The sequence below is a fragment of the Cylas formicarius genome, unplaced genomic scaffold (assembly GCF_029955315.1).
Source record: "Cylas formicarius isolate icCylForm1 unplaced genomic scaffold, icCylForm1.1 PGA_scaffold_9__14_contigs__length_23061073, whole genome shotgun sequence".
NCBI lineage: Eukaryota > Metazoa > Arthropoda > Insecta > Coleoptera > Brentidae > Cylas > Cylas formicarius.
The window spans coordinates 6,093,215-6,115,498 of record NW_026844365.1 but is presented as its reverse complement, the minus strand read 5'-3'; the positions used below and the strand labels follow the sequence as shown (position 1 = coordinate 6,115,498).

The window sequence follows — 22,284 nt, the reverse complement described above, 5'->3', positions numbered from 1 at the left end:
AAACAATACACCAGCATATATGGCACCAACCAACAAGGAACTTCCTTTATTTTTCTATTAAATTTCGAATATATAAGCTGAGCTCCAGCTCTAATACAATCTTAATACTAAGTTCAAATAACAAAAGTGTCGTCAAGGTGTAAGGGAGTTTCTTTCTCAAAAGTTTCCATATATATTTTTGCGATGACTGGTGATGATAAAGAGCTGTTCCTAATATTTTTTCATAAATTTCACCGATATAAGGAAGGGGAAGATTTTATTCCAGAAATTCGGATTTTAATATATCTGATTTTTTTTTAAGTTTTAGGAATATGGATAAAATGTCAAGATTTTGTCAGTTTTCCCTGTAAACGGTTTTAATATAGAAGCTAGAGATTTGGCCCCAAGAATTGGTCGAAGGGTTTGTGGATCATAAGAAGTCAGATTCTAATATTGCAGAAGCTTTAATAGCAGGTTTAAGGTTGCCTTCCATCCACCTAGCATCCTTTTTGAATTGATGATAGGATTCGTGCGTAACGAAATCTTGGATTTTTTCCTGATGGTCAGTTTATGACTACATTTACCACAGTGTTTGGTAGTTAAAAGTTTGAGGATTTCGCAAGTGTTGAGGTGAGTTTTCCAAAAATTTGAATGTGATTTTGGGTAGAAGGTAAACGTATATTTTTAGCTTTTTCATATTTCAAAAGGTCTCGCGCTGGGATTGGAAAAAGATGGAAGCAATTTCAAGATGTAGAGACGGAATAGGTTGCTCATTGATTTGGTCTATTTCTTTACAGGTATAATATGATCGGATATTTTTAAGGAAATCTACAATGTTACAAAAAAGTCATTGTACATAATAATCTTACTAGTTTCAATCGGTGATCTTCTAACTTTGTGCACCATGTCCTTTTCATGCAGAGTTGTTAAACTTTCAAAGAAACTTCAAGAGGCTACTGTAGTTCTATTTCCAAATCGTGTTGATTCCAACTGATTGATAATTCGAACTTGCTAGCATTTGGCTTCTTCAGAGCTGAACTATCTCTAAGAAAACTACACCAACTTATATGGCACCAACCAACAAGGAACTCCTTCCTTCTTTTATTCCTCTATTAAATTTGAATATTGGGTCCTGAATTTTTTTTTCTTGACATTCTTTATGGTGGTATCCGTGTGTTCGGTCTCTGTTTTTCCAGATATCCTTTCTGACATTCTTTAGACAGCCTAGTTTACATTCTCTAATCCATCTCTCTACATCCTGAATTCCTAATGCTCCTCTAATATCCTGACTTCTCAGGCTCCCTCTGCGGCTAACACCTTTCTTACCGTTTTCTTTTCAGTCGTCTTCATTGTTCTTTTTGTAGTTGATGTTTCGGCTTGTGCTTCCGTTGCACACATCAGATACAGATATTTGGGAATAAACAATTATTGAGTTTTCATGGTTGAAATTCTTATAGTATAGTTATTTGCCGTTGTCTGCATCCTGTACAGTAGACCCTTTGAGTCAGCTTCACTCTCTGCTACTGACACTCCATCATGCGGGTAACATGGGCTTGTTGAACTCTATTATTTTTTCTGTTGAGTTAACAAAGTTATGTTTTTAAAATTCTCGGGATAACTTTTTCACACCAAGAGCTTTACGATTTTTCATTTTTTTGATTATTTCTTCAACTTTCTCTAGTGGTATTTCTGGTTCTTTATTGTTATCATTTACTGATGTCTCTATCGGTGTATGTCTATTCATCCGTTCTTCTGTAATGTCATTTACTTGCAATGTATCGCAGTATCTGGTTGTTCAATTTATAACATTATCATCTGGTGTCCTATTGTTAATGTATTTTATCCTTCATTCTTCTCTTCTTCCAGTTCCTTAACTTCGTTGGTGATCCACTGTTTGTTGTTTCTCTTTCCGTTGGTGTCTATGCTTGTCCCTAGGGCTTCTGTGATAAATTGTTCTATATTTTCTCCGACAACCACTTTATAACAAAGCTCAAGAAAACGGTAATAAAAGAAGAAAGATTGAAATCTCCACACACAAATTAAAAAGCTAAGAAACAAGACTTGTATAAAATACTACTGGCTACAAAATTTTTAAAAAATACCGCTGCGAAGTATGAACATTATAAAGAAGGTATTTACAATGCTGTGGACGAAGCGATCGGAGGAGAATAAATAAGGGCAGGGACTCAGGAATAATGGTCAGGAAGCAAAATTCTATATGCGAGAATGAAATAAAACACATTTTATGACCGGTAGCTGTCATAAACGAAATTACATATTTGTAACTACTGTAAGTACTCACGGACGAAAAAAGCACACGAGTCCGGTTTTCTGCCAAACCAAACAACTAGGTTTCGCCATTGGCAGCAGATGGCAGCAGAAGTTCCAACCAAAACAATTTTGCCAATCACCTATATGCACATTTAAGAATTGAGAATTGAGAATCGAGTAAGTAGACGAAACAAAATTCACCTCGATAGACTTGCTGAACTTAGTTTAGTTTATGAAATCTGCTGACAGTTATCGTTGGCTCCAAAACAAATCAAAACGCTGCAACGGTACGTCACATAAGTTGTGACTGTAAGCTAGTATTTTATCGCTCAAACTGAGAATTTTATTAGTTGCAAGAAAGGCTTTGTTATGCTCCAACTGAATGCGAATGTCATAGCAAAGTATTGGTAGGTATTTTGTAGTAGAAGTAAGATGGAAAACCAATTAACCTGATAACTTTGCCGCCATATGCATGCATGCATGTTAATATGAAGGCTGCTGTTGCTGACCATAGTCTAATTGTCCGCTTAATCGCGAACAAGACACGTGGCCCTTGAAAATTTTTACATAATTTTCGGCAACAATCTGCTATCTTATCTCTGTCAGCTACAATCTTCTACTTGTTTTTAAAAAAAAGATTTAAATTTATTTCTGTATAACTAACATTTATATGTTATACACAAAAAACAGAGGACATATAAAAATTACGCAACTTTATACAACATAGAACAGTTACGATGTATTTTAATAAAACAAATATTTCAACATCTTAATCTGCAGTTACAAGCATTTTGTGGTTTTCTGTCAGCCATAGGACCTTTCCAATTAATATAAGAGCAGACTTCTGCAAGCCTTATTCGTTGTCTGTATTTTTATTTAATTTCTGCAGCTGAATTATTATTTTGTAATTTATAATAATTGACAATGATTACATTTAAAGTAGATTAATAAAATACGCTAAATATTGTAGTCAGTCTGTCAATAGTTCCTATATCCCAATGATACCAAGACAACATCCAGTGTAGTAGCGCTTCTTTTGGGAAATCTAGTTGGCTCCATTAGGACTTGTTTTAAATTAATGAATTCTTTATAGTCATAGAAGCGAACGGTATGCGGATCTATTAAATTTAATTAGTCTAAATTAATATCACCACATCAAACGATTTCGTATGGCTGGAAACCGAATTTCAAGAAAATCACTCGTTTAGGAGGTCTATAAAAAAATGTATACATATATATATATATATATATATATATATATATATATATATATATATATATATATATACAACTTTGTTGGCAGACATGGATGTTGCTGCCCTAACTTTATTTATAATTATTTCCCACTTCAAGCACATGATTAACAGCATACATGGGTGGATATTTTTGGGTTTAGGTTATTGCGTCTAACTTTTGTTTTTGGATTTTGGTTCATATCGTTTCCATAAGATTCAAATCTCAGTGATAAGAGGTATATGACCTTGTCTACGAATTAAGTTTTAGCATACCATTTGGTTCTTAAAACTTCAACTAGTTGTTTTTTTTATAAGTAAATTCAAAATAAAGCTCATGCTGACTAAGGAACTCTTGCAATATGTCTTCTTTGCTGCTGCTCGTTGGTACTTTTTTAGTTAAAGTGCTGTGTTAACCAGCATTGTCATAAACTATTACGCCGCCTGGTGGGATATTTGGAAGAAGACAATTTTTTGCGCTGCTCCCCGGTCAGTCAGTCAGTCGAAATGAGAAACCGTTGTGCGCGCGGTTATAAATAATCGACTGATATAAATAAATATACACTATATATACATGTGTATATGTACACTGTGTCCCATTTTGGTCGGGACTGAGGGGTATGTTCGTTGTTATCGAAGATAGAGCCTTGCGTTTTCTCAAACTTTTGCTACTTTGTTGTGAAACGATAGATGACGTTAACAAAATTTTCAAGACTTGTTTAGTTGTTAAAATACGGGGTGATTTTCGAAATTTGAAGTTTTTGGGCACCCCTCGTATCTCGGATATCCTATGAAATGTCGATAAGGTGAAAAGCGCATCCGATTTATATTTATACTTAGAATGCAGTGAAGTCGTCAGATTTTTTGAATGGAACACTGTATATCTTGTAGGCCAATTTGATTTCGCTTGGTTTGAGCTTGCTAAAAATTTATAATAGTATGTTGTTATTTGTATAAATTAAATTAATAAATTTAATTAACTTTTTAATTTATTAATTAAATATTTCTTATCCAATTTTTTATCGTAAAAAAAGGTTGGCCATTATAAAAGTAAAAAGTGTGCAAGAAACCGCACATGTCAATATCCCTCTCAAAAAAGTAAAGCATTCTTGTAAAAAACTATTATTGCTACTACTACTACTACTACTATTAAACTAAGATATAAGATAATGCTTTTTGAAAACTTCGAAAAATAAGACATAATTAAATATTTGCGAAGAAACTATCACTGACGCGATGGACTTCTATTTAAATAGGTAAAAAAAATAAGCAGCACCGGTATATTTAATAAACGAAACACTTGAATTTTACAAATAACCGCATACTGTTATACATTTTTGAGAAGCTCATACGAAGCGGAATCAAGGAATAGGGTGTTATATTAAAAAACTTTATTTAAAGACCAAACCATTTAGAAAAACACTGACTACGCCACTAAAAATGCAAGGCTCCGTCTTTACTAACAACCCCTCAGCCACGTCCAGAATGGGACACAGTGTACAGTGGGTAAAGAGTTAATGACTATGTTAATTTGGACGATTTAGAAATGTATTGTTGACATTCATAAATAACTGATTTAAATTTAATAACGAGCAACACTTTTAATTATTTTTTCTGTACCCAGTCAAATTTCACCCTAATTTCTTCTGAATTTTTATCAACATTTCAATCGTTTAATATAAATACAATGATACGTTAAGTATCATGCAAATTAACTTGTTGAATTATTTTCACTATCATTTGTGTCAATCATTTTTTGCAATCCTCCAAATTATACCCAAAATTCAAGATCAATGATTTTGCAAAATTTGTTCTGGCCTATCGTAATTTATCTCCAATCCACTTCAAGTTTTTCAAGTTACCAATTTTTACAAATTTATTTCGTTTTTTTCCAGCAATAGTGGCATAAAATATTCTACCTCCATCATTCATGGCCATTTTGGCAAAATGTTTTAATAGTTGTTAATTATATCCTCAATTATATATGGTGTTTTGTGAAAATGTCGGAAGACAAAAATACATTATTTTAATGGAACACATTATTCACACAAATAATTTTAATGCGCAGTTGCCAACTTTTTGGTAGAAAATAGATTTAAAACGCACGTTTTCGAATGACTCTTGCTCTTGTAATATTACTTTAATCAGTATTTTTACTTTTGTATGAATGAACTTTTTTATAACACTCTATATGTAACTGAGGAATTTCCGAGTTAAACTAATCAATCCTAATGTTGACCATAGGAACAATATAGTTGCTTTTGGATTACCTTTTATAACTAAGACAATAGCTTTTATAGCTATTATAATGAATTGCATCAATTTTGGAAACTGACGCATGGTACCCAACAACAACAATCATAGAAGAAGCAGCTATAGAAAAAGTACGGGAAGAAAAAAAAACGCCTGAGAAGAAAATGGTGTGACAGAAAGAAGAAGCACTAGAAGCCAAAAAAACTCTTTTAACGCTAATCAACTCTACAGATGAGAACAAAGAAGAATTTCACAGAACAAGCATATAGACAAGGCAATTACTTAGGGGCAAGAAGAGGAGTCAAGAGGACGGCAATGTAGAGCTGGAGCACGCAACAACAACAATCATAGAAGAAGCAGCGACAAAAGTGGAGACGAACTACGTCGACGGGTAGATAGATAAATAGGAAGGGGTATGCTCATTCCAGAGAAAATCAGGCCGCCGCGCCGACGCCATGGCCTGAAGTGCTGCTGAACCAAACCATATTCAACTCATGTGGTAATTAGGGAGATGACTTTGAGAGCTGTCTGAAGTCTCTAGGCTTGATGTAAAGCGGAGTACTCTGTACAGAAGGAAACACAATGGGCTTGATAAGGCCAAGTGCTGTAGTGTAGGCTATCCTCCTTTACTTACAGCTAGATAGGTAGAAACAGAAATAAATAACCAAATTCTTTAAAGAAGTAAACACATGGTGGAAGCATTCAAAGACCAAAAATAATTAGAAACGTAACAGGGGAGGTAATAGTGACAGACATGCAAAATTGTCGAAAATTTTCAACAGTTACGGAATATTCAAGGTGCGATAGTGGAAGAAGATACAGCAGGTATAGATATACGCTTACACGTTAACAAGTTTTAAATGCGACAAGATCTCTAAAAGATCATATAGGTAACGATGGTAACGCGTTGCGTACTATACTTTTTCTATGACCGTTAGTTTTTGGGTACATTTTCGTAAAACAACACGAATACATTTACTGACATTACTGTCAGAATTGACGAACGTCAACATTCAAAGCGTGGGAAATATTTTACAGACGGGAGTAGAAAAAATATATAAAGTGGTTTTGAAAAGTATAATATAAGCAAATAAAAAATATTTTTCTACTCCCCTCTGTGAAATACCTAATTACACACCGATCTAGCGTCACTCTACCACGTCAATTTCGAGCGAATTCGAGCCAATTCGGACATTTCCGGGATTTTACCGCACGGGTTTGGGTGCAATCGGATGCTGTCGCAGATATTTCCCAGGCTTTGAATTTTGACGTTTATCAATGCTGACGGTCATGTCAGTGACTGTATTGGTATTGTTTTGCGAAAATGTACCCAAAAACTAACGGTCGTGGAAAAAGTATAGTATGCGACACGTTCGGTAACTTTTTAAGTCAAAACATTTTTTATTATTATTTTTAAATTTTAAATAAAGTCCTTCGAGCGATGCTTCAGTTAGGATCTTGGGACAAACTGAAATAAATTGCAGAATTTCAAATAAGCCATTCGCCAGTCCCCAAAATAAACCGAAAATTATTTATGTTTTGGTTGCAAAAGTTAACATTGCCAATAACAAAAAAAATGTCTTCTCTCTGCGTTCCCTGACAAAAGCACCTGAACTGGTCGGAATTTATAAGTGTCTTTTTTTGTCCTTCCAACAGTACTAAAGGATAGGTTAGATAGAGTGTTTGACTCCGACTCGAATATAATTGTCACGATATGCTTCAAAATATCCAAGAACACCAATTTTCAGGTCTCCACTTATAATAAACATTTCTTCTTTTTCCAAAAACGGTTTCATTATTCGTAAAGATTCGATAAAAGCACAGAATGGATGAAAAAATTTTATAATAAATGATGGAAATTCGGAAAATGATGTTATTTATTGCTTAAGCTCAAATAAAACGTAACGTAACCACCACTCACCATTTAGCGCAAAGGAGAAATGTGCTGATAATTGGGTTATTTTTCATTTTATCCTAATATTGCATTCGACCTTTTTTATTCTGTTGGTGATTTACATACTGGCTTAGCTAAAAAATATAATTGTTCTTTTGCTTTCACCTCCGTATCTCTACTCATAACAAAGTTACCAATGATGCCGGTAGATTGAGAATTTAAAATTTTTCATTTTCGGAAAACATCATAAACACTTTTTTTGTCATAATTGGCTTAGGAATTGTCATAGTAATAACAAATCAAACAAGGGAACAACTAATGAAAAAATGTCTTTCCATGTGATCTACTAATTGAAATTTTAGCTTTGGTTATTTTAACCATAATGAAATCCGAATTTAAGGAGTTCTCACATAAGGAAATAAGAGACAGGGCATAGAAAAAAGATGCTTTTTGTGTTACTCATGTTGCATTTGGTATAAAACGTAAGTACTGACAGTCTGTAAATTCGACAGTTGTCAATTTATATGAGACATTCTGTCGAAACATTCCCACAATTGAATTTTAAAACGAGTTAACTGTCTGTAATTTTTCAGAAGTAGAGAGCTTTAAATCTTTTGGCCTGTAGGACAGATGAAACAGAGCGCAAAGCACTCGAGCTCTGATGTAACCAAAAGAATTAAAAGTTACTAAAAACTCGGTTATCGAAACCAACATCAATTTCAAAAACTTTGTCGAGTGTTTACGAAAATTCGCCGCAAAAAAACGAGAGTCTGATAAGAGCGAATTAAATTTCGACTACTCACTCGAAAAATAATTTATTTTTTGTGTTTGCTCGAAAAAAAACATTGTAATTGTCAATGTAAAGCTGAAAACAATTGTTCTTAAACACAAGACATCAGGCTGTTTGATTTTTTTTTAATGAAACAGCCTGTTTATTTTATCGGAATTCAATTGGACACGTTACTCTGATTACAATTACATAACACACTTTGGATTTTATTCCACTTGTTAAGATATTGTCAAAAACAGGACAAAAACAATTTGCGATAATGAAACTCTTGCTAAATTTAACCACCACTTTCTTCAACGCATTTTTCAGAAAGTTTAATTTTTGGAATTAAGTAATAGGACCAAATTGTCTCTCAACTGATTTATTGCCACTGTAATTCAGTGCGAACGAAACAGAAAAAATCCGTAAATGTCAAACAAAATATAAATGTCTAATTGTTGTCCTGGGAGTGACTTTTGAGGGGTATACGTTCCTACAACTGTAACAACTTTTTTATGGATTGACTTTTAGACTTTTTTCTCATAAAATCGGAAAAGTTGTGTCCTGTTAGTAGAAAAATAGGTCGTTTTCAAGGAAAATTGATTTCAAAAATACACATATATGCTTATTTCTTCGTAAAAAATTGAAATTTATAGGGTAGCTGGGTTGAAATGGAGAACGGGAACAGAAACCCTTAGCAAATAGTTTTTCACTACAATTTTATGTATTATACATGCAAAAGGTGTAATGAAATTATTATGGAATTATTTTGTAGTAGCTCAAAAAAGGCATTTTGCACGTTCAGCTTAAAAAATGTTTCGTTCTGTAGCACTATCTAACCCTTTGTAGTAGCACTTTTTGTTTTTTGATAAAGAAGAGTAGATGAACAAGAAGATGTGTAGCACCAGGAAAGGTTGAAGAGCATGGGGTGTTCATATTAAGGAAAAACACAGTCACGAACACCTGAAGAGATCACAGACTTGTGACAGTGTAAAGAAAGTATTAAACATTGTACAAATGAAACCATACACTTCATATGGATATTAATAAGTTTCATTTATTTTAATGTAAATTTGGGAATGCAGGAGGTACCTCAGTAGTTCCCTTCAACTCAGTACGTAACCTCTAATAGACAGAGGTTCGGATTCTAATTATGCCATTTGTTTAAATTCGTTGTACATCAAAAAGCTGTAAAAGAATTTTTACTGAAAACCATTCGAATTTATTGCTTAATGCCCATATTAAATGGATCCCCTTTTTTAAACCTAAATTCAAATTTGAATTCCCTATAACACTTGTAATTAAGAATTCATTAAATACCATTACTTTAGATCCAAAGGATATTTTGGTTAGTTTCGACGTAGATTCCCCCCTTGCTAAAGTCCCTAGTCCCGAAAATCTCAACATTATTTCAGATATATTAAAATCAGATAATCTGTAATCAAACAAACGTATTTATCTTGTAACGGTTAAATTTATGAACAAATATAGAACAAGAAATAGAAAATCAGACCTCAGATTGGGTCATTCTGTTTACAGAAAACCACGTCCAGAAATCATCGATGACTACGAGCAGAGCCTTAAAACTATCTCAACTTGAATCAGAATCTATAATTAAAACTTCACTTCAACACAACCTTCCTAAGTAAATGAGTCAGAAAGTGATGCTTCTTTACATTTAAAACACCACCGACCACATATCAAAAATTCTCAGCACATGTAATGTGAAAATCAAAGAAGACAAAATTCCGTTTGACACACCAGAAGTTTACAGCATTCATACATTAGGAACAATGCACACGACAGATAAACTCACGAGCAGTTGTCGAACGTAAACATATCAATATCAAGTCTTGTTCTCCCAAACTTTCATGTAATCAAACTAGTAAAAAAATATCCGAGAATCCAACCTCGAAACAAGCAAACTGTACGGCGACGTTTAGCCTATCACCAATTTGGGAATCAGTATATAAACAGGTACAATGTAGAAGGCAGTTATAGTCTGAAGAAGCCAACTGGATGACTTTCGAAACCTCAGAAAATTCGATTCATCTGACGCAGAAGGAATCTGGAAGATTGGTAAGTAGTAGTACAGGATTATGGATAGTCAACTGCCACTTAAATGATAACGTTTTGGGACACTTCACCGAGCCACTTATCGTACGTGATGATAAACGAAGAAATATAAGCCGGTTCTACAAGTATTTCACGTAGATTTTTAAATGTTCTCAGCGAAAATGAAACGGTTCGCAGCAGTTCTGGTATTGGCGGCATTAGTGGAGCTAAGTTACCAAGCTGCTCTCGGTGCCGAGGATTGCACCATCACCGATTTTTCGCAGGTACAATCGGCAACCGAGAACTGCAAAGACATCGTTATTGAAGATTTGCTTGTACCTGGAGGACAAACTTTGAATCTGCGTCTCAGTCCCGGTACCACCATTGTGGTAAAGGGTAACATCACCTTCGAATACTTCGAATGGGACGGCCCATTGGTCCAAATCAACGGCACCAACTTCACCATAAGAGGCGAACCAGGTAAACAAGTTGATTTCACGAAACTATTGAGAGGATAGAGGCTAGTTTTCTCGGTTGTATTGTTCTCCTGATTGCTCTACTTCATTTTTTTTAAATATAATTGTTTTATTCTTCGGTTAAGGTCCGGAAGAGCCTAACGGTACTTTCACGAAATATTTCATTCACCCTGTATTATTCAAAACGTGACTATCACAAACAAATCAATATTTTGCGAACACACCAAATAATTGATGAAAAGCGTAAATAGTTGAGTTACGAAATAATATTTTATCGTTTTCTAGCGCGTATATCGCGCATTCTGTATGATGAGCGAACATTTTAAATGCAAAAATTGTTTGCCACGGTTTTCCAGCTACTGCGAATGGTTTAATCCGAAAAATCGAAATTTTCACTTTTTTACTATAACTGAGACAGCCTGTATACTTTGACTATACTCTATCTTCTGGTTCAAGATTTTTTTCGACATTACATACAATTTTCGAGAAAATAGTTTTTTTTTCTGTCCCGAAAAAACAAAGTCATTTTCTTTTTTAAAATACTTCGGAACTTCCGATCCCGTCCATATTCCTGCTGAATTTCAACTCGATAACTCGAAATTTTTCGAGAAAATCGTTTTTTTTTCTGTCCCGAAAAAACAAAGTCATTTTCTTTTTTAAAATACTTCGGAACTTCCGATCCCGTCCATATTCCTGCTGAATTTCAACTCGATAACTCGAAATTTCCGGCACTTAGATTTGAAACCCCTAGTGTCAATCGTTCCAATGTTATCCAGCTTCAAACAATTGCCGAAAGTCCTTTATCGAGAACAGAGAACTGATACCAAATCCACACTAATACAACATTAGATATTCTTTAATTCAGTTTTGTACCGTTTCCATTATTTGCTATTTTCAGGACATGTTTGGGATGGCCAAGGTCAGTCGTACTGGGACGGTCAAGGGGAATGGGGAAGCACAAAGCCGCTATTTTTCAACATCATGGCCGACGGTGTCTCACTGTTCGACACCTTTTTCGTGTTGAACACTCCCAGACACACTTTGGTTTTGAGCGATTCTGATCGAGTCACATTCACAAATTGGTTGATCGACGATTCCGCTGGTGATGAGGTAATTTTTTTTAATATTATTTTATTAATTTTTACTAAAGACTCAATTTCTTAGACTTACCACTAACTCCAACTCTACTATGTTCTTAAAGCGTGACTAAAATGTTAATTTCTAAAATTGAAAAGAAAGCCAGAATACAAAATTTAAAGGCCACATTTATCAACCAAAAACAAATGTTTTTTTTTATATAAACATGTGTGTACAAAATATTGAAAATCAACCAACACAGCCCTATACAATAAACACTAACAAATGACAACACAAAATAGAAACACGTCAGTGCTGGAAGACGAAGACATTTACTGGTTGCCTTAGCAACGGCAACGCCCAACCGCAGCCGAACAATAGCAATCGCTAAATGCTGTGCCATTCTGAAATTACGCATTTATAATACTATTTATAAATCTTTTGTATTCCTCCCGCGTCAGTTATCAGTTGAAATTAGTTTTAGCTTTAGTTACTTTTCTGGAAATTAATGTCACAATGTTAGGTCTGATTTTCTTTTGATAAGAAAAAGAATATTTTTGACCATCGGACAAAATAATAAAAGTATCATCAACGCAGTGTTTCCATTGTTTTGGATTTATATAGGATGTATCGAGCGCATTCTTCTCAAAAGCATCCGTAAATGTATTGTTGACAGGTCGAAGGGGTAATGTTGGTTTACAAATCTTGGGAATTCCACAAAGACTTTTTCAACGATTCAAATAGCTTTAATTACAAATTCTGTCGACAGGACGAGTCTGTAAGAATATCTGGAGTTTTTCCTGATAGTCAGTTGTGTTTATAACTACCGTTGCATTTCCTTTGTTTGCTTTTAGAATTACCATGTCGGGATTAGATCTTACAGATCTGAGTTCAGCCTTTGGAATATTACATTTGGGAAGTTCTGATTTTATTAGCTGCTTGGGAGGCACTTTGTTTAGGACGATATTTGAAATGATTTTCTCTTTTATGATGATACGTGGGGCGTGGACGCACTGGGAACCTTTTTCAAGAACTGATCAAAAAAATCGGTTTGCATATTCGGCCAAATTATAATTCCTGTATGTGATCAATATTTCTACCAAGGAAAAATATGAGAACCCATAGAAATATCTGAACAACGAAACAAAAATATCAATCTGTCCTTAGAGACAAAGTTCACGTCCTCCCTCCGTTACCTCCGCCCCTCAATTAGTATATAAGCAGGAATAGAATAGATTGCAAACCAATGGGCAAGTTATAGTTTTCCGATTTTAATTAGAACATCCTGTATATGAATGAATTTTTTTATTGGAAAAACTTGGCCGATGTATAGGCCCTTAAAATCTTTGTAATGAATTCGGAAGCACCCTAGATTTTGCCCACTACTTAGAAAGGAAAAATACATGCATTGTATCTTATCATTGAGTCCCTAAAACGGTGGAATATGCCTGGATTATTTCTTACGACATCACAAGACACAAGCTTTCTTCGGTCATCGGTATCCTGTATCAGGGTAGTCCAGATTATTTATTTCATATATCCGCATTTAAAATAATCCTAAAGATTTATTTCTGGTGATAGAGGCGGCCAGTGATATAGCCCACCACTTTCTATCCAGCTACGTACATTTAAAACCTTTGCACATTTAGGCTGTTAATTCCGGTAGAAAATATGTAACGGCAAGCTGATATTGACGTCTACATTCTGTTATCCAATGCGGATTATTTTTATATATTATTTTATTTTTATTATTTTTGAACAACAAAAAGAATAATGGGTATTCAGATGGCGAAACCATTGGGAAAAATCATCCTCAGATCGAAAGCCCTTGGTAAAAAAGCGGTAAGAATATAACTGTTGTTCTTTTAAGATCCTCCATAGAGTCGATGCATCCGTATTTAATTCCGCTGCAATTTTTTTCTTACTTGTTTTCGAATGTCCAATAACAATTATTGAAGTAAAACTCTTATTATTCAACAATTGAATGACTAGATTATAAATTGTTGATTAAATCTGAAGGTTTTTCAATCTTGTAACACTTACTTCATTGTTCTATATCTAAAGATTAGAAAATTTCACAAAAACATGGTTCGGGTTAGATTACAAGAAATAATTCCTAAAAAAAAACGCAACTTGGACAATAGGGAAACTGAAATTTTAGTAAAATTTTTAACCTGACTTTATCTTTTGGAAAACAGGTAATTTTAACCCTCTGCAAATACAACGAAATACGTTTTTGTTATTTTATTCGTTTTATTCGATTTTTCTTTTTTAGAGCGTGGCACCCCCAAACAAATTCGGCCACAACACAGACGGATTTGATTTATGGAACTCCACCAACATTGTATTACAGGATTCCACGGTACGCAGTCAAGACGATTGCGTTGCGATCCGCTGCGGTAAGACCTTTTGGTTTTTCTTAGTTTTCAGTTTTTTTTTTGACAACTTAACGAAAATGCAAATGATGGCGGAAATTGTTTGACATAACATCAAAATATGATTTATTTAAATTCGTTTACATTTTAGAAAAAGTGCTTTTGAAATGCTTTTCGTAATCTTTTAACTGATAAAAAAGAATATAAAGGGTAGTCCGTAATGAAGACGCCGAAAAGCAATTGCATATTAAACTTGTCCGTTAATTTAACTCTAACTTTGAAGTTATTACAGTATCTGGCTGAGTCAGATGTCTGATTTTCTTAGCTACTTGCTACCAAATTGAATTGGGGATACAATTTTGTCATTTTTTTGTTATTAATAGATTAAGCTATAAAGCTATTTATTTTAATTAAGTATTCCTGAACAAGTAAAAATTTTCTTCCTTAAAATGGCAACCGCAGTCTTCTACAAGCTGGGCCAAATATGACACGACACGATGGTCGTTAGGTCAATCTATTTTTTAAATAATTTGCATACAAAATAATTTTCAACATGTCAGGAACCGAATTTTTCTTACCACTATTTATAAATCTTCTGAGTCGGTTGTTGCGAATCGCGTTTAAGTTTGTTTGGTTGTATTGAGATTTCTATGGATTTTCGCATTTTTCTTTGGTAAAAGAATTGATAACATGCAAGTTTTATCGAATTAGATTTTACGTCAATTTGCATGATTGTGTTACAGAACTGCTGATGAGTTTATTTGTCGTTGTCTTAACAGTCTTTCATGTTCTTTTAGCCTCGTTGATATTTCTCGATCTAATTCTATATGTATTTAATCAGGAAAAAATCAAGATCTTTGCACATGCGGATTCTCTCGCCTACTTAAAAAAGATCTCTATCTATCTATCTATGGAACACAACTTTAAACTTGTTATTAAGGCACTCTGTTGAAATCCGCGAAAAAGTGAAAAAAAGTCACCCCTCGTGATTCTAAAATGCTTAGACTTTGTGGACTTCCTAACATTGACATTACCCCTTTGGCCAATCATCAACACCACTGGTTCTCCAACATATTCTCTAGCAAAACATCTAGCTTCAACTGCTGATGAGTTTATTTGTCGCTGTCTTAACGGTCTTTCATGTTCTTTTAGCCTAGATCCAGATCTTTTTATATGCAGATCCTATCGCCAACTCTCTGCTAGAATCCGTGAAAAAGTGAAAAAAAGTCACCCCTCCCGATTCTAAAATTCTTCGACTTTTTGGACTTCCTAACATTGACAAACTAAGATTACCCCTTTGACCTCAACACCTTTGGTTCTCCGATATATTCTCTATCAAAAAAACATCTAGCTTCTCCATTAAAAACCTTTACAGGGAAAACTGGCAGTTTGATACTTAATTCCTTTCACTTCACAATTAAAATCCATTACGTTAGATCCAAACGATATTCTGATTAAGTAACTGAAACTCTCAACATTATTTCAGATATAATAATATATTTTTCTTGTAACGGTGTTTCTTCCACCTAACATCAAAATTACGTTGTTGTTGTGCTTTTGTAATTTAGCCTCATGGTCAACAATTTAATCTATGTAGACACTAAGTTTCACTATTGAATTAGAAACTAGTGTTAATCTCCCATTGTTAGATATTCTTATTTACAGAAAATCAGACCTAACATTGGGTTATTCGGTTTACAGCAAACCTACCGAGTCACTGAACCCAAAATTAGAACAGCTTACATCTGCTCATGAAACCATAAATCAAATCTTGTTCGATAAAACTAGAATTCTTGCACGTAATCAATTCTTCTACCAACGCCTGAGGTCTCTACCTGTCACCAATATGGGAGAGGAATCCAGAAGAGGTATCTCAATACTATCAAACAAATATATGGCAGAATGAAAATATTCGTTACAAAAAAAAATTCTAGAAATTCCTGATTGGTATCAGATAATATAGCCAACATCGATAGTCGACAATAAAAAATTTTCAAGTGTCTGACTTGATTGCGGCCCGAATGATTATTTGATTTCGTCACAATGTTTTCGAGATTTTTATTTACGATGGTAAATGACTCAACCAGTTTTGAAAAATACTTGTTTTTTTTTTAATCGTCAGGGTATGCCGGGTTGAGCATAAGCAATATTTTCATACGTAGAGAGTATGGTGAAATAGTAATGTTACCAAACAACGTATGTTTTGCTCTAAAACTCTTTCTATTGGTTGCACAAATAATCTTCTAACTGTCGTTATTTTTGAAGAGTCCAATTTAAATCATTCAAAAAGCCTGTAAGATCGACCAGAAATTTTCATAAAATCTCATTTCTAACCTCGTCAAACCCTTTCCCTTTACTTAACCATCTGAATTTATAATAGTTACGTTGTCATGCTCGACTGATATTTCATCCAAAAACGCCTTGAACTGAAGAAGATTAAGCTCTCGAAATCAAATAAAATCGATTGGTTTTTAGTACCATATTTTGGAGTGGGATCGATTTAGAACGCAAGTTCTTTTGATTGCTTTTGAAATACTATAGAACCATTTTTTGTACATTTTGCGTTTTCATTTGAAATTCCGATAAAACCATTACGCAAGCCAACCATCTGTGCATCCTCCCACTAATTAACTTTTGACACTCATTAAAAATGGTTTCTCATCTAAGGGTTCCTTATTTTGCACCCAACTATGTAAATGATGCCCTTTCCTCAAGAATGCATATTTTCCTTCTTGCTGTTGTTATTTTAAACTGAACTGTGTTCGATACGTAGGAGGACTCCTCTTAATCCTTGTTTGCCTCCCGCCACTAATTCGTCTCCTCCGTTGTTAGCTTGATCATTCTAATCATTCTAATGAACTTTTTTTCTACTCCTAACTCCTTGTGTGTTGTATATAGCTTTTTTTTTATTGTGTTAAAGGCTTGTATATGTGCCCTTCCATTGCTTGGGAAGCACCTCATGCTATTGAAAAACAGGTAATATTGGCAGAATAGAAATCATTAGATGACTGCGGGTTGTCCATTTTAGAAAGAAGAAACACAACGGGTTATGCAAAAATGTACAAGATGACAACCTCGCCTTAATATCAAAAAGAAATGATAAAGTCAATATTGATTCTGGTTTTCAAAGATTTCTTTATTAAAATCTAGAAGTCCGTTGGCCAGGAATCATTTTTTCCAAACTACTTCTCTGTTCTGTCCCATATAAGATCTTCTTGTTAGTAAAGTTTATAAGCTCCTCCTTTTTTATTTATATATTTTTTATTTTATTTATGTTTTTTTCAGGCTCGAATTATTTAGTGGACAACTTTTTTTGCCACGGAGGGCACGGCCTCAGCTTATCGGTGGGCTTTAGCAACGACTCCATTAAACTGAATACCCTCACCAACGTCGTGATTAGAAACAGCGTCCTCGAGTTGGGTGAAAACGCCATTCACATTAAAACCCACGCCGATGGTGGTGAAGGACTGATCAACAACGTCACTTACGAAGATATACAGTTCACAGGTAATTTTATTTTTCACACAGGCCATTCAAACAAACTTTTCAACACACTTTTCCGACGAAGGTTTATGTATGAGAGTCCTATGAAATATTTTTGCTTATCCGACTGGGTATTGCGATTTTTCACCATTTCACCATTAGAGATTAATGGCAGGAAACAGCACAAAGCTTTTTGCCCCCAAAATTAATAATTTTCAAGTCTACTTTGAAAACAAAGCGTTCAAATGGAACTTGACGTCTATTGAGCCTACTTTTTGGTAGGAGCCTGTATTAGAATCAATTGTGTATTTTAAACGTGGAAGGATAATGCTGTGAGATTTTATTAAAATTGGAGTTTCTGCAATTTCTTCCTACTATAGTTCTATCACAAAAAATTATTCAGAATCTGTTCTTTTTCCCGCTACTCATACAACACCAAGCGAGGTTCTGAGATTTTTCAACCAAGATAGATTGCAATATACATTTTCGATTTTGATGTTTTTGTCCCAAATATTAGAGCATTCGAGCTGCCACAGTGTTAACCACTTCCTTTTCTATGACTATTCTTCCAAGAACTTAGATAATTGCTATGTAAATTTTTCAAGCAAACTTCCACAGACTACTGTAATACTATTTACAAATCCTCTAGATTTCTTTTGCGAAGGTTGTTGATTAATCGAAGTTCCTAACTAAAACTGGCTCACATTCTACTCGGTACCTGCATGGACTTTGTCTCGGATAACGAATTCTTATTTTCGTGTAAAGTAAAGACTAGAGTCGCAATTAAGATTATTTTGTTGCTTCTAGATTTTAGAATTTTAGTTTCATTGAATAAAATTAGATGCCCGGGTTTTGTGTTCAGCAACTATTTTTGAGTTTATTTGTTATAGTCTTAAGGCACTTTCATGTTCTTTTTGTCTAATTGATATTTTTGATCCAGCCTCTCCAATGTATTATTTGCTGCCTATCCATGGAATGCCAACTATCTCAAACGGAATTTTGACAGATTTTTGGACAAGTGGTACATCTGGTTAAGACCAGTGGTAGGTGTGGAGTTGCTTCTGGACTCACTGTCATTGGAAGATTGTAGTGAAGTGTATTTGCCCTCCTCTGTAAAAATTTCAAAATTAGAGACGTTAAGCGTTCCATCCCAAAATACACTTCACCACAACCTTCCAAATGTGAAAATGAGTCCGAAAGCAATCCCGCACTTGCCACTGTTGCCCTGCCTTACATGCAAAACATCACTCACCACATGTCAAGAGTTCTTAATTATTATATTCTACGATACAAGCACAACTCGAACCCTTTCAGTTTCTTCGTGGTAGTTTCTGTAAGCGTCCATGCTTCAACTGCGTAAAACAAATCGGAGAACACGTAGGAGCGCAAGAGTCTTGATCTGGGTGCGCAATGATGACGTGTGAACAGGTTCATCTAGTTCATCGCTTACATACTGTTCTTTTGACAGGCTTGACAAAGTACGGAATCAATATTCAACAGAACTACAGAAACCTGCCGGCCAATACGCCGAACGATCCTACCCCCAAAGGAAATATCCCGATCACCAACTTGCACTTTTTGAATGTCGTCGGAACTGTGAACGATACCGCAGTTCCCGTTTACATCAATTGCGCAGAGGGTGCGTGCAGCGATTGGGAATTCGACGACGTTTCCGTCGCCGGGTTAAAAGAAAACGACTGCAATTTTGATCCCGAAGGATTTCAATGTTAAAATGTTAGTGGGCCAATCTGAAAACAAATCAAAAACAAAAGTGCCGCAAAATCAAAAATTAATTCAAAAGAATATCATTTGATTATAGAGATAGTCATGCCATAAAGTTTCGTTTGTGTACGCTGTGTTTTATTTTAACCGGTATTTATTATAATCCTTGAGCATTTATAGTTTGACACCCACCGACAGAGTTTATTAAAAACTTTTTATATATAAATTAAAAATCATAGTGCTAAACATAACCAAAACGCTCTCCGACGTTTGACACCCTCTCGCCATTCCAAAGCCTCTGTCTCTAATCTCCTTATTGATTTCCTCTCTCCAATTTCTCCATGGTCTTCCTCTTTCATCTTAGGTTGTTTTGTTGTTATTCTCTGAAAGCACCAGTTTCGTTGTTTCGTCCTTATTTCATCCACGATACTGGGCCAATTTATAGGTCAGCCGGTACCGCGAATTCTGCCTATATAACCCTAGGCGTTTATATCAAAATACCAAAAAATGGTTAAGTTTGCCATGACACCAAGCAAGCGTCAAGAATCGTTTGTTTTTCTGACAGATTGTGTATCGCTTTGTTAGTGTTATTGGGTTGTTCGGAAAGTCATTTCGTTTTTTTTGGGGAACGTGAAAGACAGTTTTCGTATAATGAATAAATATTTTATTAAATTATATATTGGCTATTCTGGTCCAACACCTTTTGCCATCTTTCTGGCAGTAACATAATTCCCCTCTCATAAAAGTTTTGGTCCTTGCTGGCAAAAAACTGGTTCAGGTGGTTTTTGACATCTTCATTTGAGGTAAAGGTTTTGCCATCCACAAAATTTTGCAGGGACCGGAACAAATAGTAGTCGGAAGGCGCCAGATCTGGAGAATATGGTGGGTATTGCGGTACGTCCCATTCAAGCTGTAAAAGTTTTTGGCGAGTGACCAAACTTGTGTGAGGTCTCGCATTATCCTGGTGGAACACTACACCCTTCCTGTTGATTAATTCGGGCCTCTTCTCTTTAAGTGAATCATTCAATTTGTCCAGTTGATGACAATAGACTTCTGAATTAATCGTTGTATTGTCCGGCAAAAGCTCAAAAAAAACTATTCCTTTGACATCCCACCAAACGGAGAGCATCACCTTTTTTTGGTGAATGTTGGCTTTTGACACGCTTTGAGCCGGTTCATCTTTTCCGCTCCATGACCTCTTGCGTTTAACATTGTTGTATACAACCCATTTTTCGTCCCCAGTAATAATCCGCTTCAAAAATGGATCATTTTCTTGACGTTTGAGGAGCGAATCACACACGTCAACGCGACGACACAAATTTCGCTCCGTAAGGACATGGGGCACCCACACATCGAGCTTCGAGGTTAAGCCCATGCCTTTCAAATGGCCATAAACAGTCGAATTCGACAAATTTAATCTCTCACCGATCTCTCGTGTGGTTATTCGCCGATTTGCGATAATGCCTTTATCGCATCTTTGTCAGCTTCGACCGGCCTTCCAGACCGTGGTGCATCTTCGACATCAAAATTACCGGATCGAAATTTTGCAAACCAGTTCTGGCACTGGCGTACTGTTAACACGCCTTCTCCATACACATCCGTCAATTTCTTTGTCGCTTGGACAGCATTTTTACCTTTTCTGAAGTAAAAAAGTAAAATATGACGAAAATGCTGCTTATTGCTCTCCATATTTAAAAGGGCACCAACCAAAAACTACTGCGTAGAATTAATAGAACTTTTTCACACACAAGCCTTGCAATATCAGCTCTCAAGACATATAATGGTTATGCGGCTTAAGTGTGAAGTTGGTTTCGAAAAAACGTAATTAAGTCCTCTGACGGGAAAAAACGAAATGACTTTCCGAACAACCTTATAATTAATGCTAATTTTGATTGTTTTTTTTTTAATTATGATATCATGTTTGCCTTTTTTTTTTGCTTTTCATAAAATGTTTGTAAACCTTTAGTATATTGCCAGGTCTTATCAAGCTATTCACGCAAGCAAGTTAAAAACATAAAATTTTGCCATATTTTGCAATGATTCTTTTATTTGTCATTTACAGAGTGTTCCGAAATTAGACGTCAATATTTTAACCACGTATTCTGTGGGCGAAAATAAAGATAAAAGTTCATATAAACTAGGATCCAAAACGTCATAGTTTTTAACATACAGGATGTTAAATTTGAAGAGGTGGAGGCGATTTTTTGTAAATATAAACTTTTTAGGCTTTATGTAATGAACTAAAACTTAGTATTGGATTGTCTTCATGGGTGGGTAACGCAGGGGAGGCGCGGGAAAAATTTGCCCCAATTTTTTGTTTGTCGAATTTTCGTAATTTCAACTTCTTCTAGAAACATGCTTTTGAAACTTTAATTAGAAATTATTTTTTTTATTTTAGTGTTTACAATCGAGGTGCAGATAATCTTTAGTAAGTTAATGACGCTTTTGATTTGTTTGTGTTGCTCGGCAAATAAAAATTAAATGTCAATTATTCGACAGCTTTCAATTTTTGTGCATTGCTGAAATAGTTTTTACTTGGATTGTTCTTATAAATACTTTTATTAACGAAAGATAAATCAAACTATCAACTGTAAAGCTAATTATTCTAAAAAAAATTATGAACTATGCATTTTAAAGGAGGTTCATTGTTGATGAAAAATAATTTGGGGCCAATTTTTCCCACGCCTCCCCTATGTTA

The 22,284-nt window shown here is 34.8% G+C and overlaps 1 protein-coding gene across 1 annotated transcript; it reads left to right on the top strand.

The window, feature by feature from the left end:
* Positions 1 to 9,295: 9,295 nt before the first annotated feature.
* Positions 9,296 to 19,693, top strand: LOC132707232 (polygalacturonase-like). The gene is made up of 5 exons (XM_060678996.1): positions 9,296 to 10,933; positions 11,828 to 12,039; positions 14,282 to 14,405; positions 17,667 to 17,888; positions 19,333 to 19,693. The coding sequence occupies exons 1-5, from the start codon at positions 10,621 to 10,623 to the stop codon at positions 19,593 to 19,595; spliced, it is 1,134 nt and encodes a 377-aa protein (XP_060534979.1). The 5' UTR covers positions 9,296 to 10,620; the 3' UTR covers positions 19,596 to 19,693.
* The last annotated feature ends 2,591 nt before the right edge of the window (positions 19,694 to 22,284 follow it).

Excerpts from the sequence above, each read along its gene's own strand:
- LOC132707232 (XM_060678996.1), top strand. The coding sequence starts at position 10,621 with ATGTTCTCAGCGAAAATGAAACGGTTCGCAGCAGTTCTGGTATTGGCG. Across the intron at positions 10,934-11,827 it reads CACCATAAGAGGCGAACCAG|GACATGTTTGGGATGGCCAA; the intron begins GTAAACAAGTTG and ends TGCTATTTTCAG. Across the intron at positions 17,889-19,332 it reads CGAAGATATACAGTTCACAG|GCTTGACAAAGTACGGAATC; the intron begins GTAATTTTATTT and ends TTCTTTTGACAG.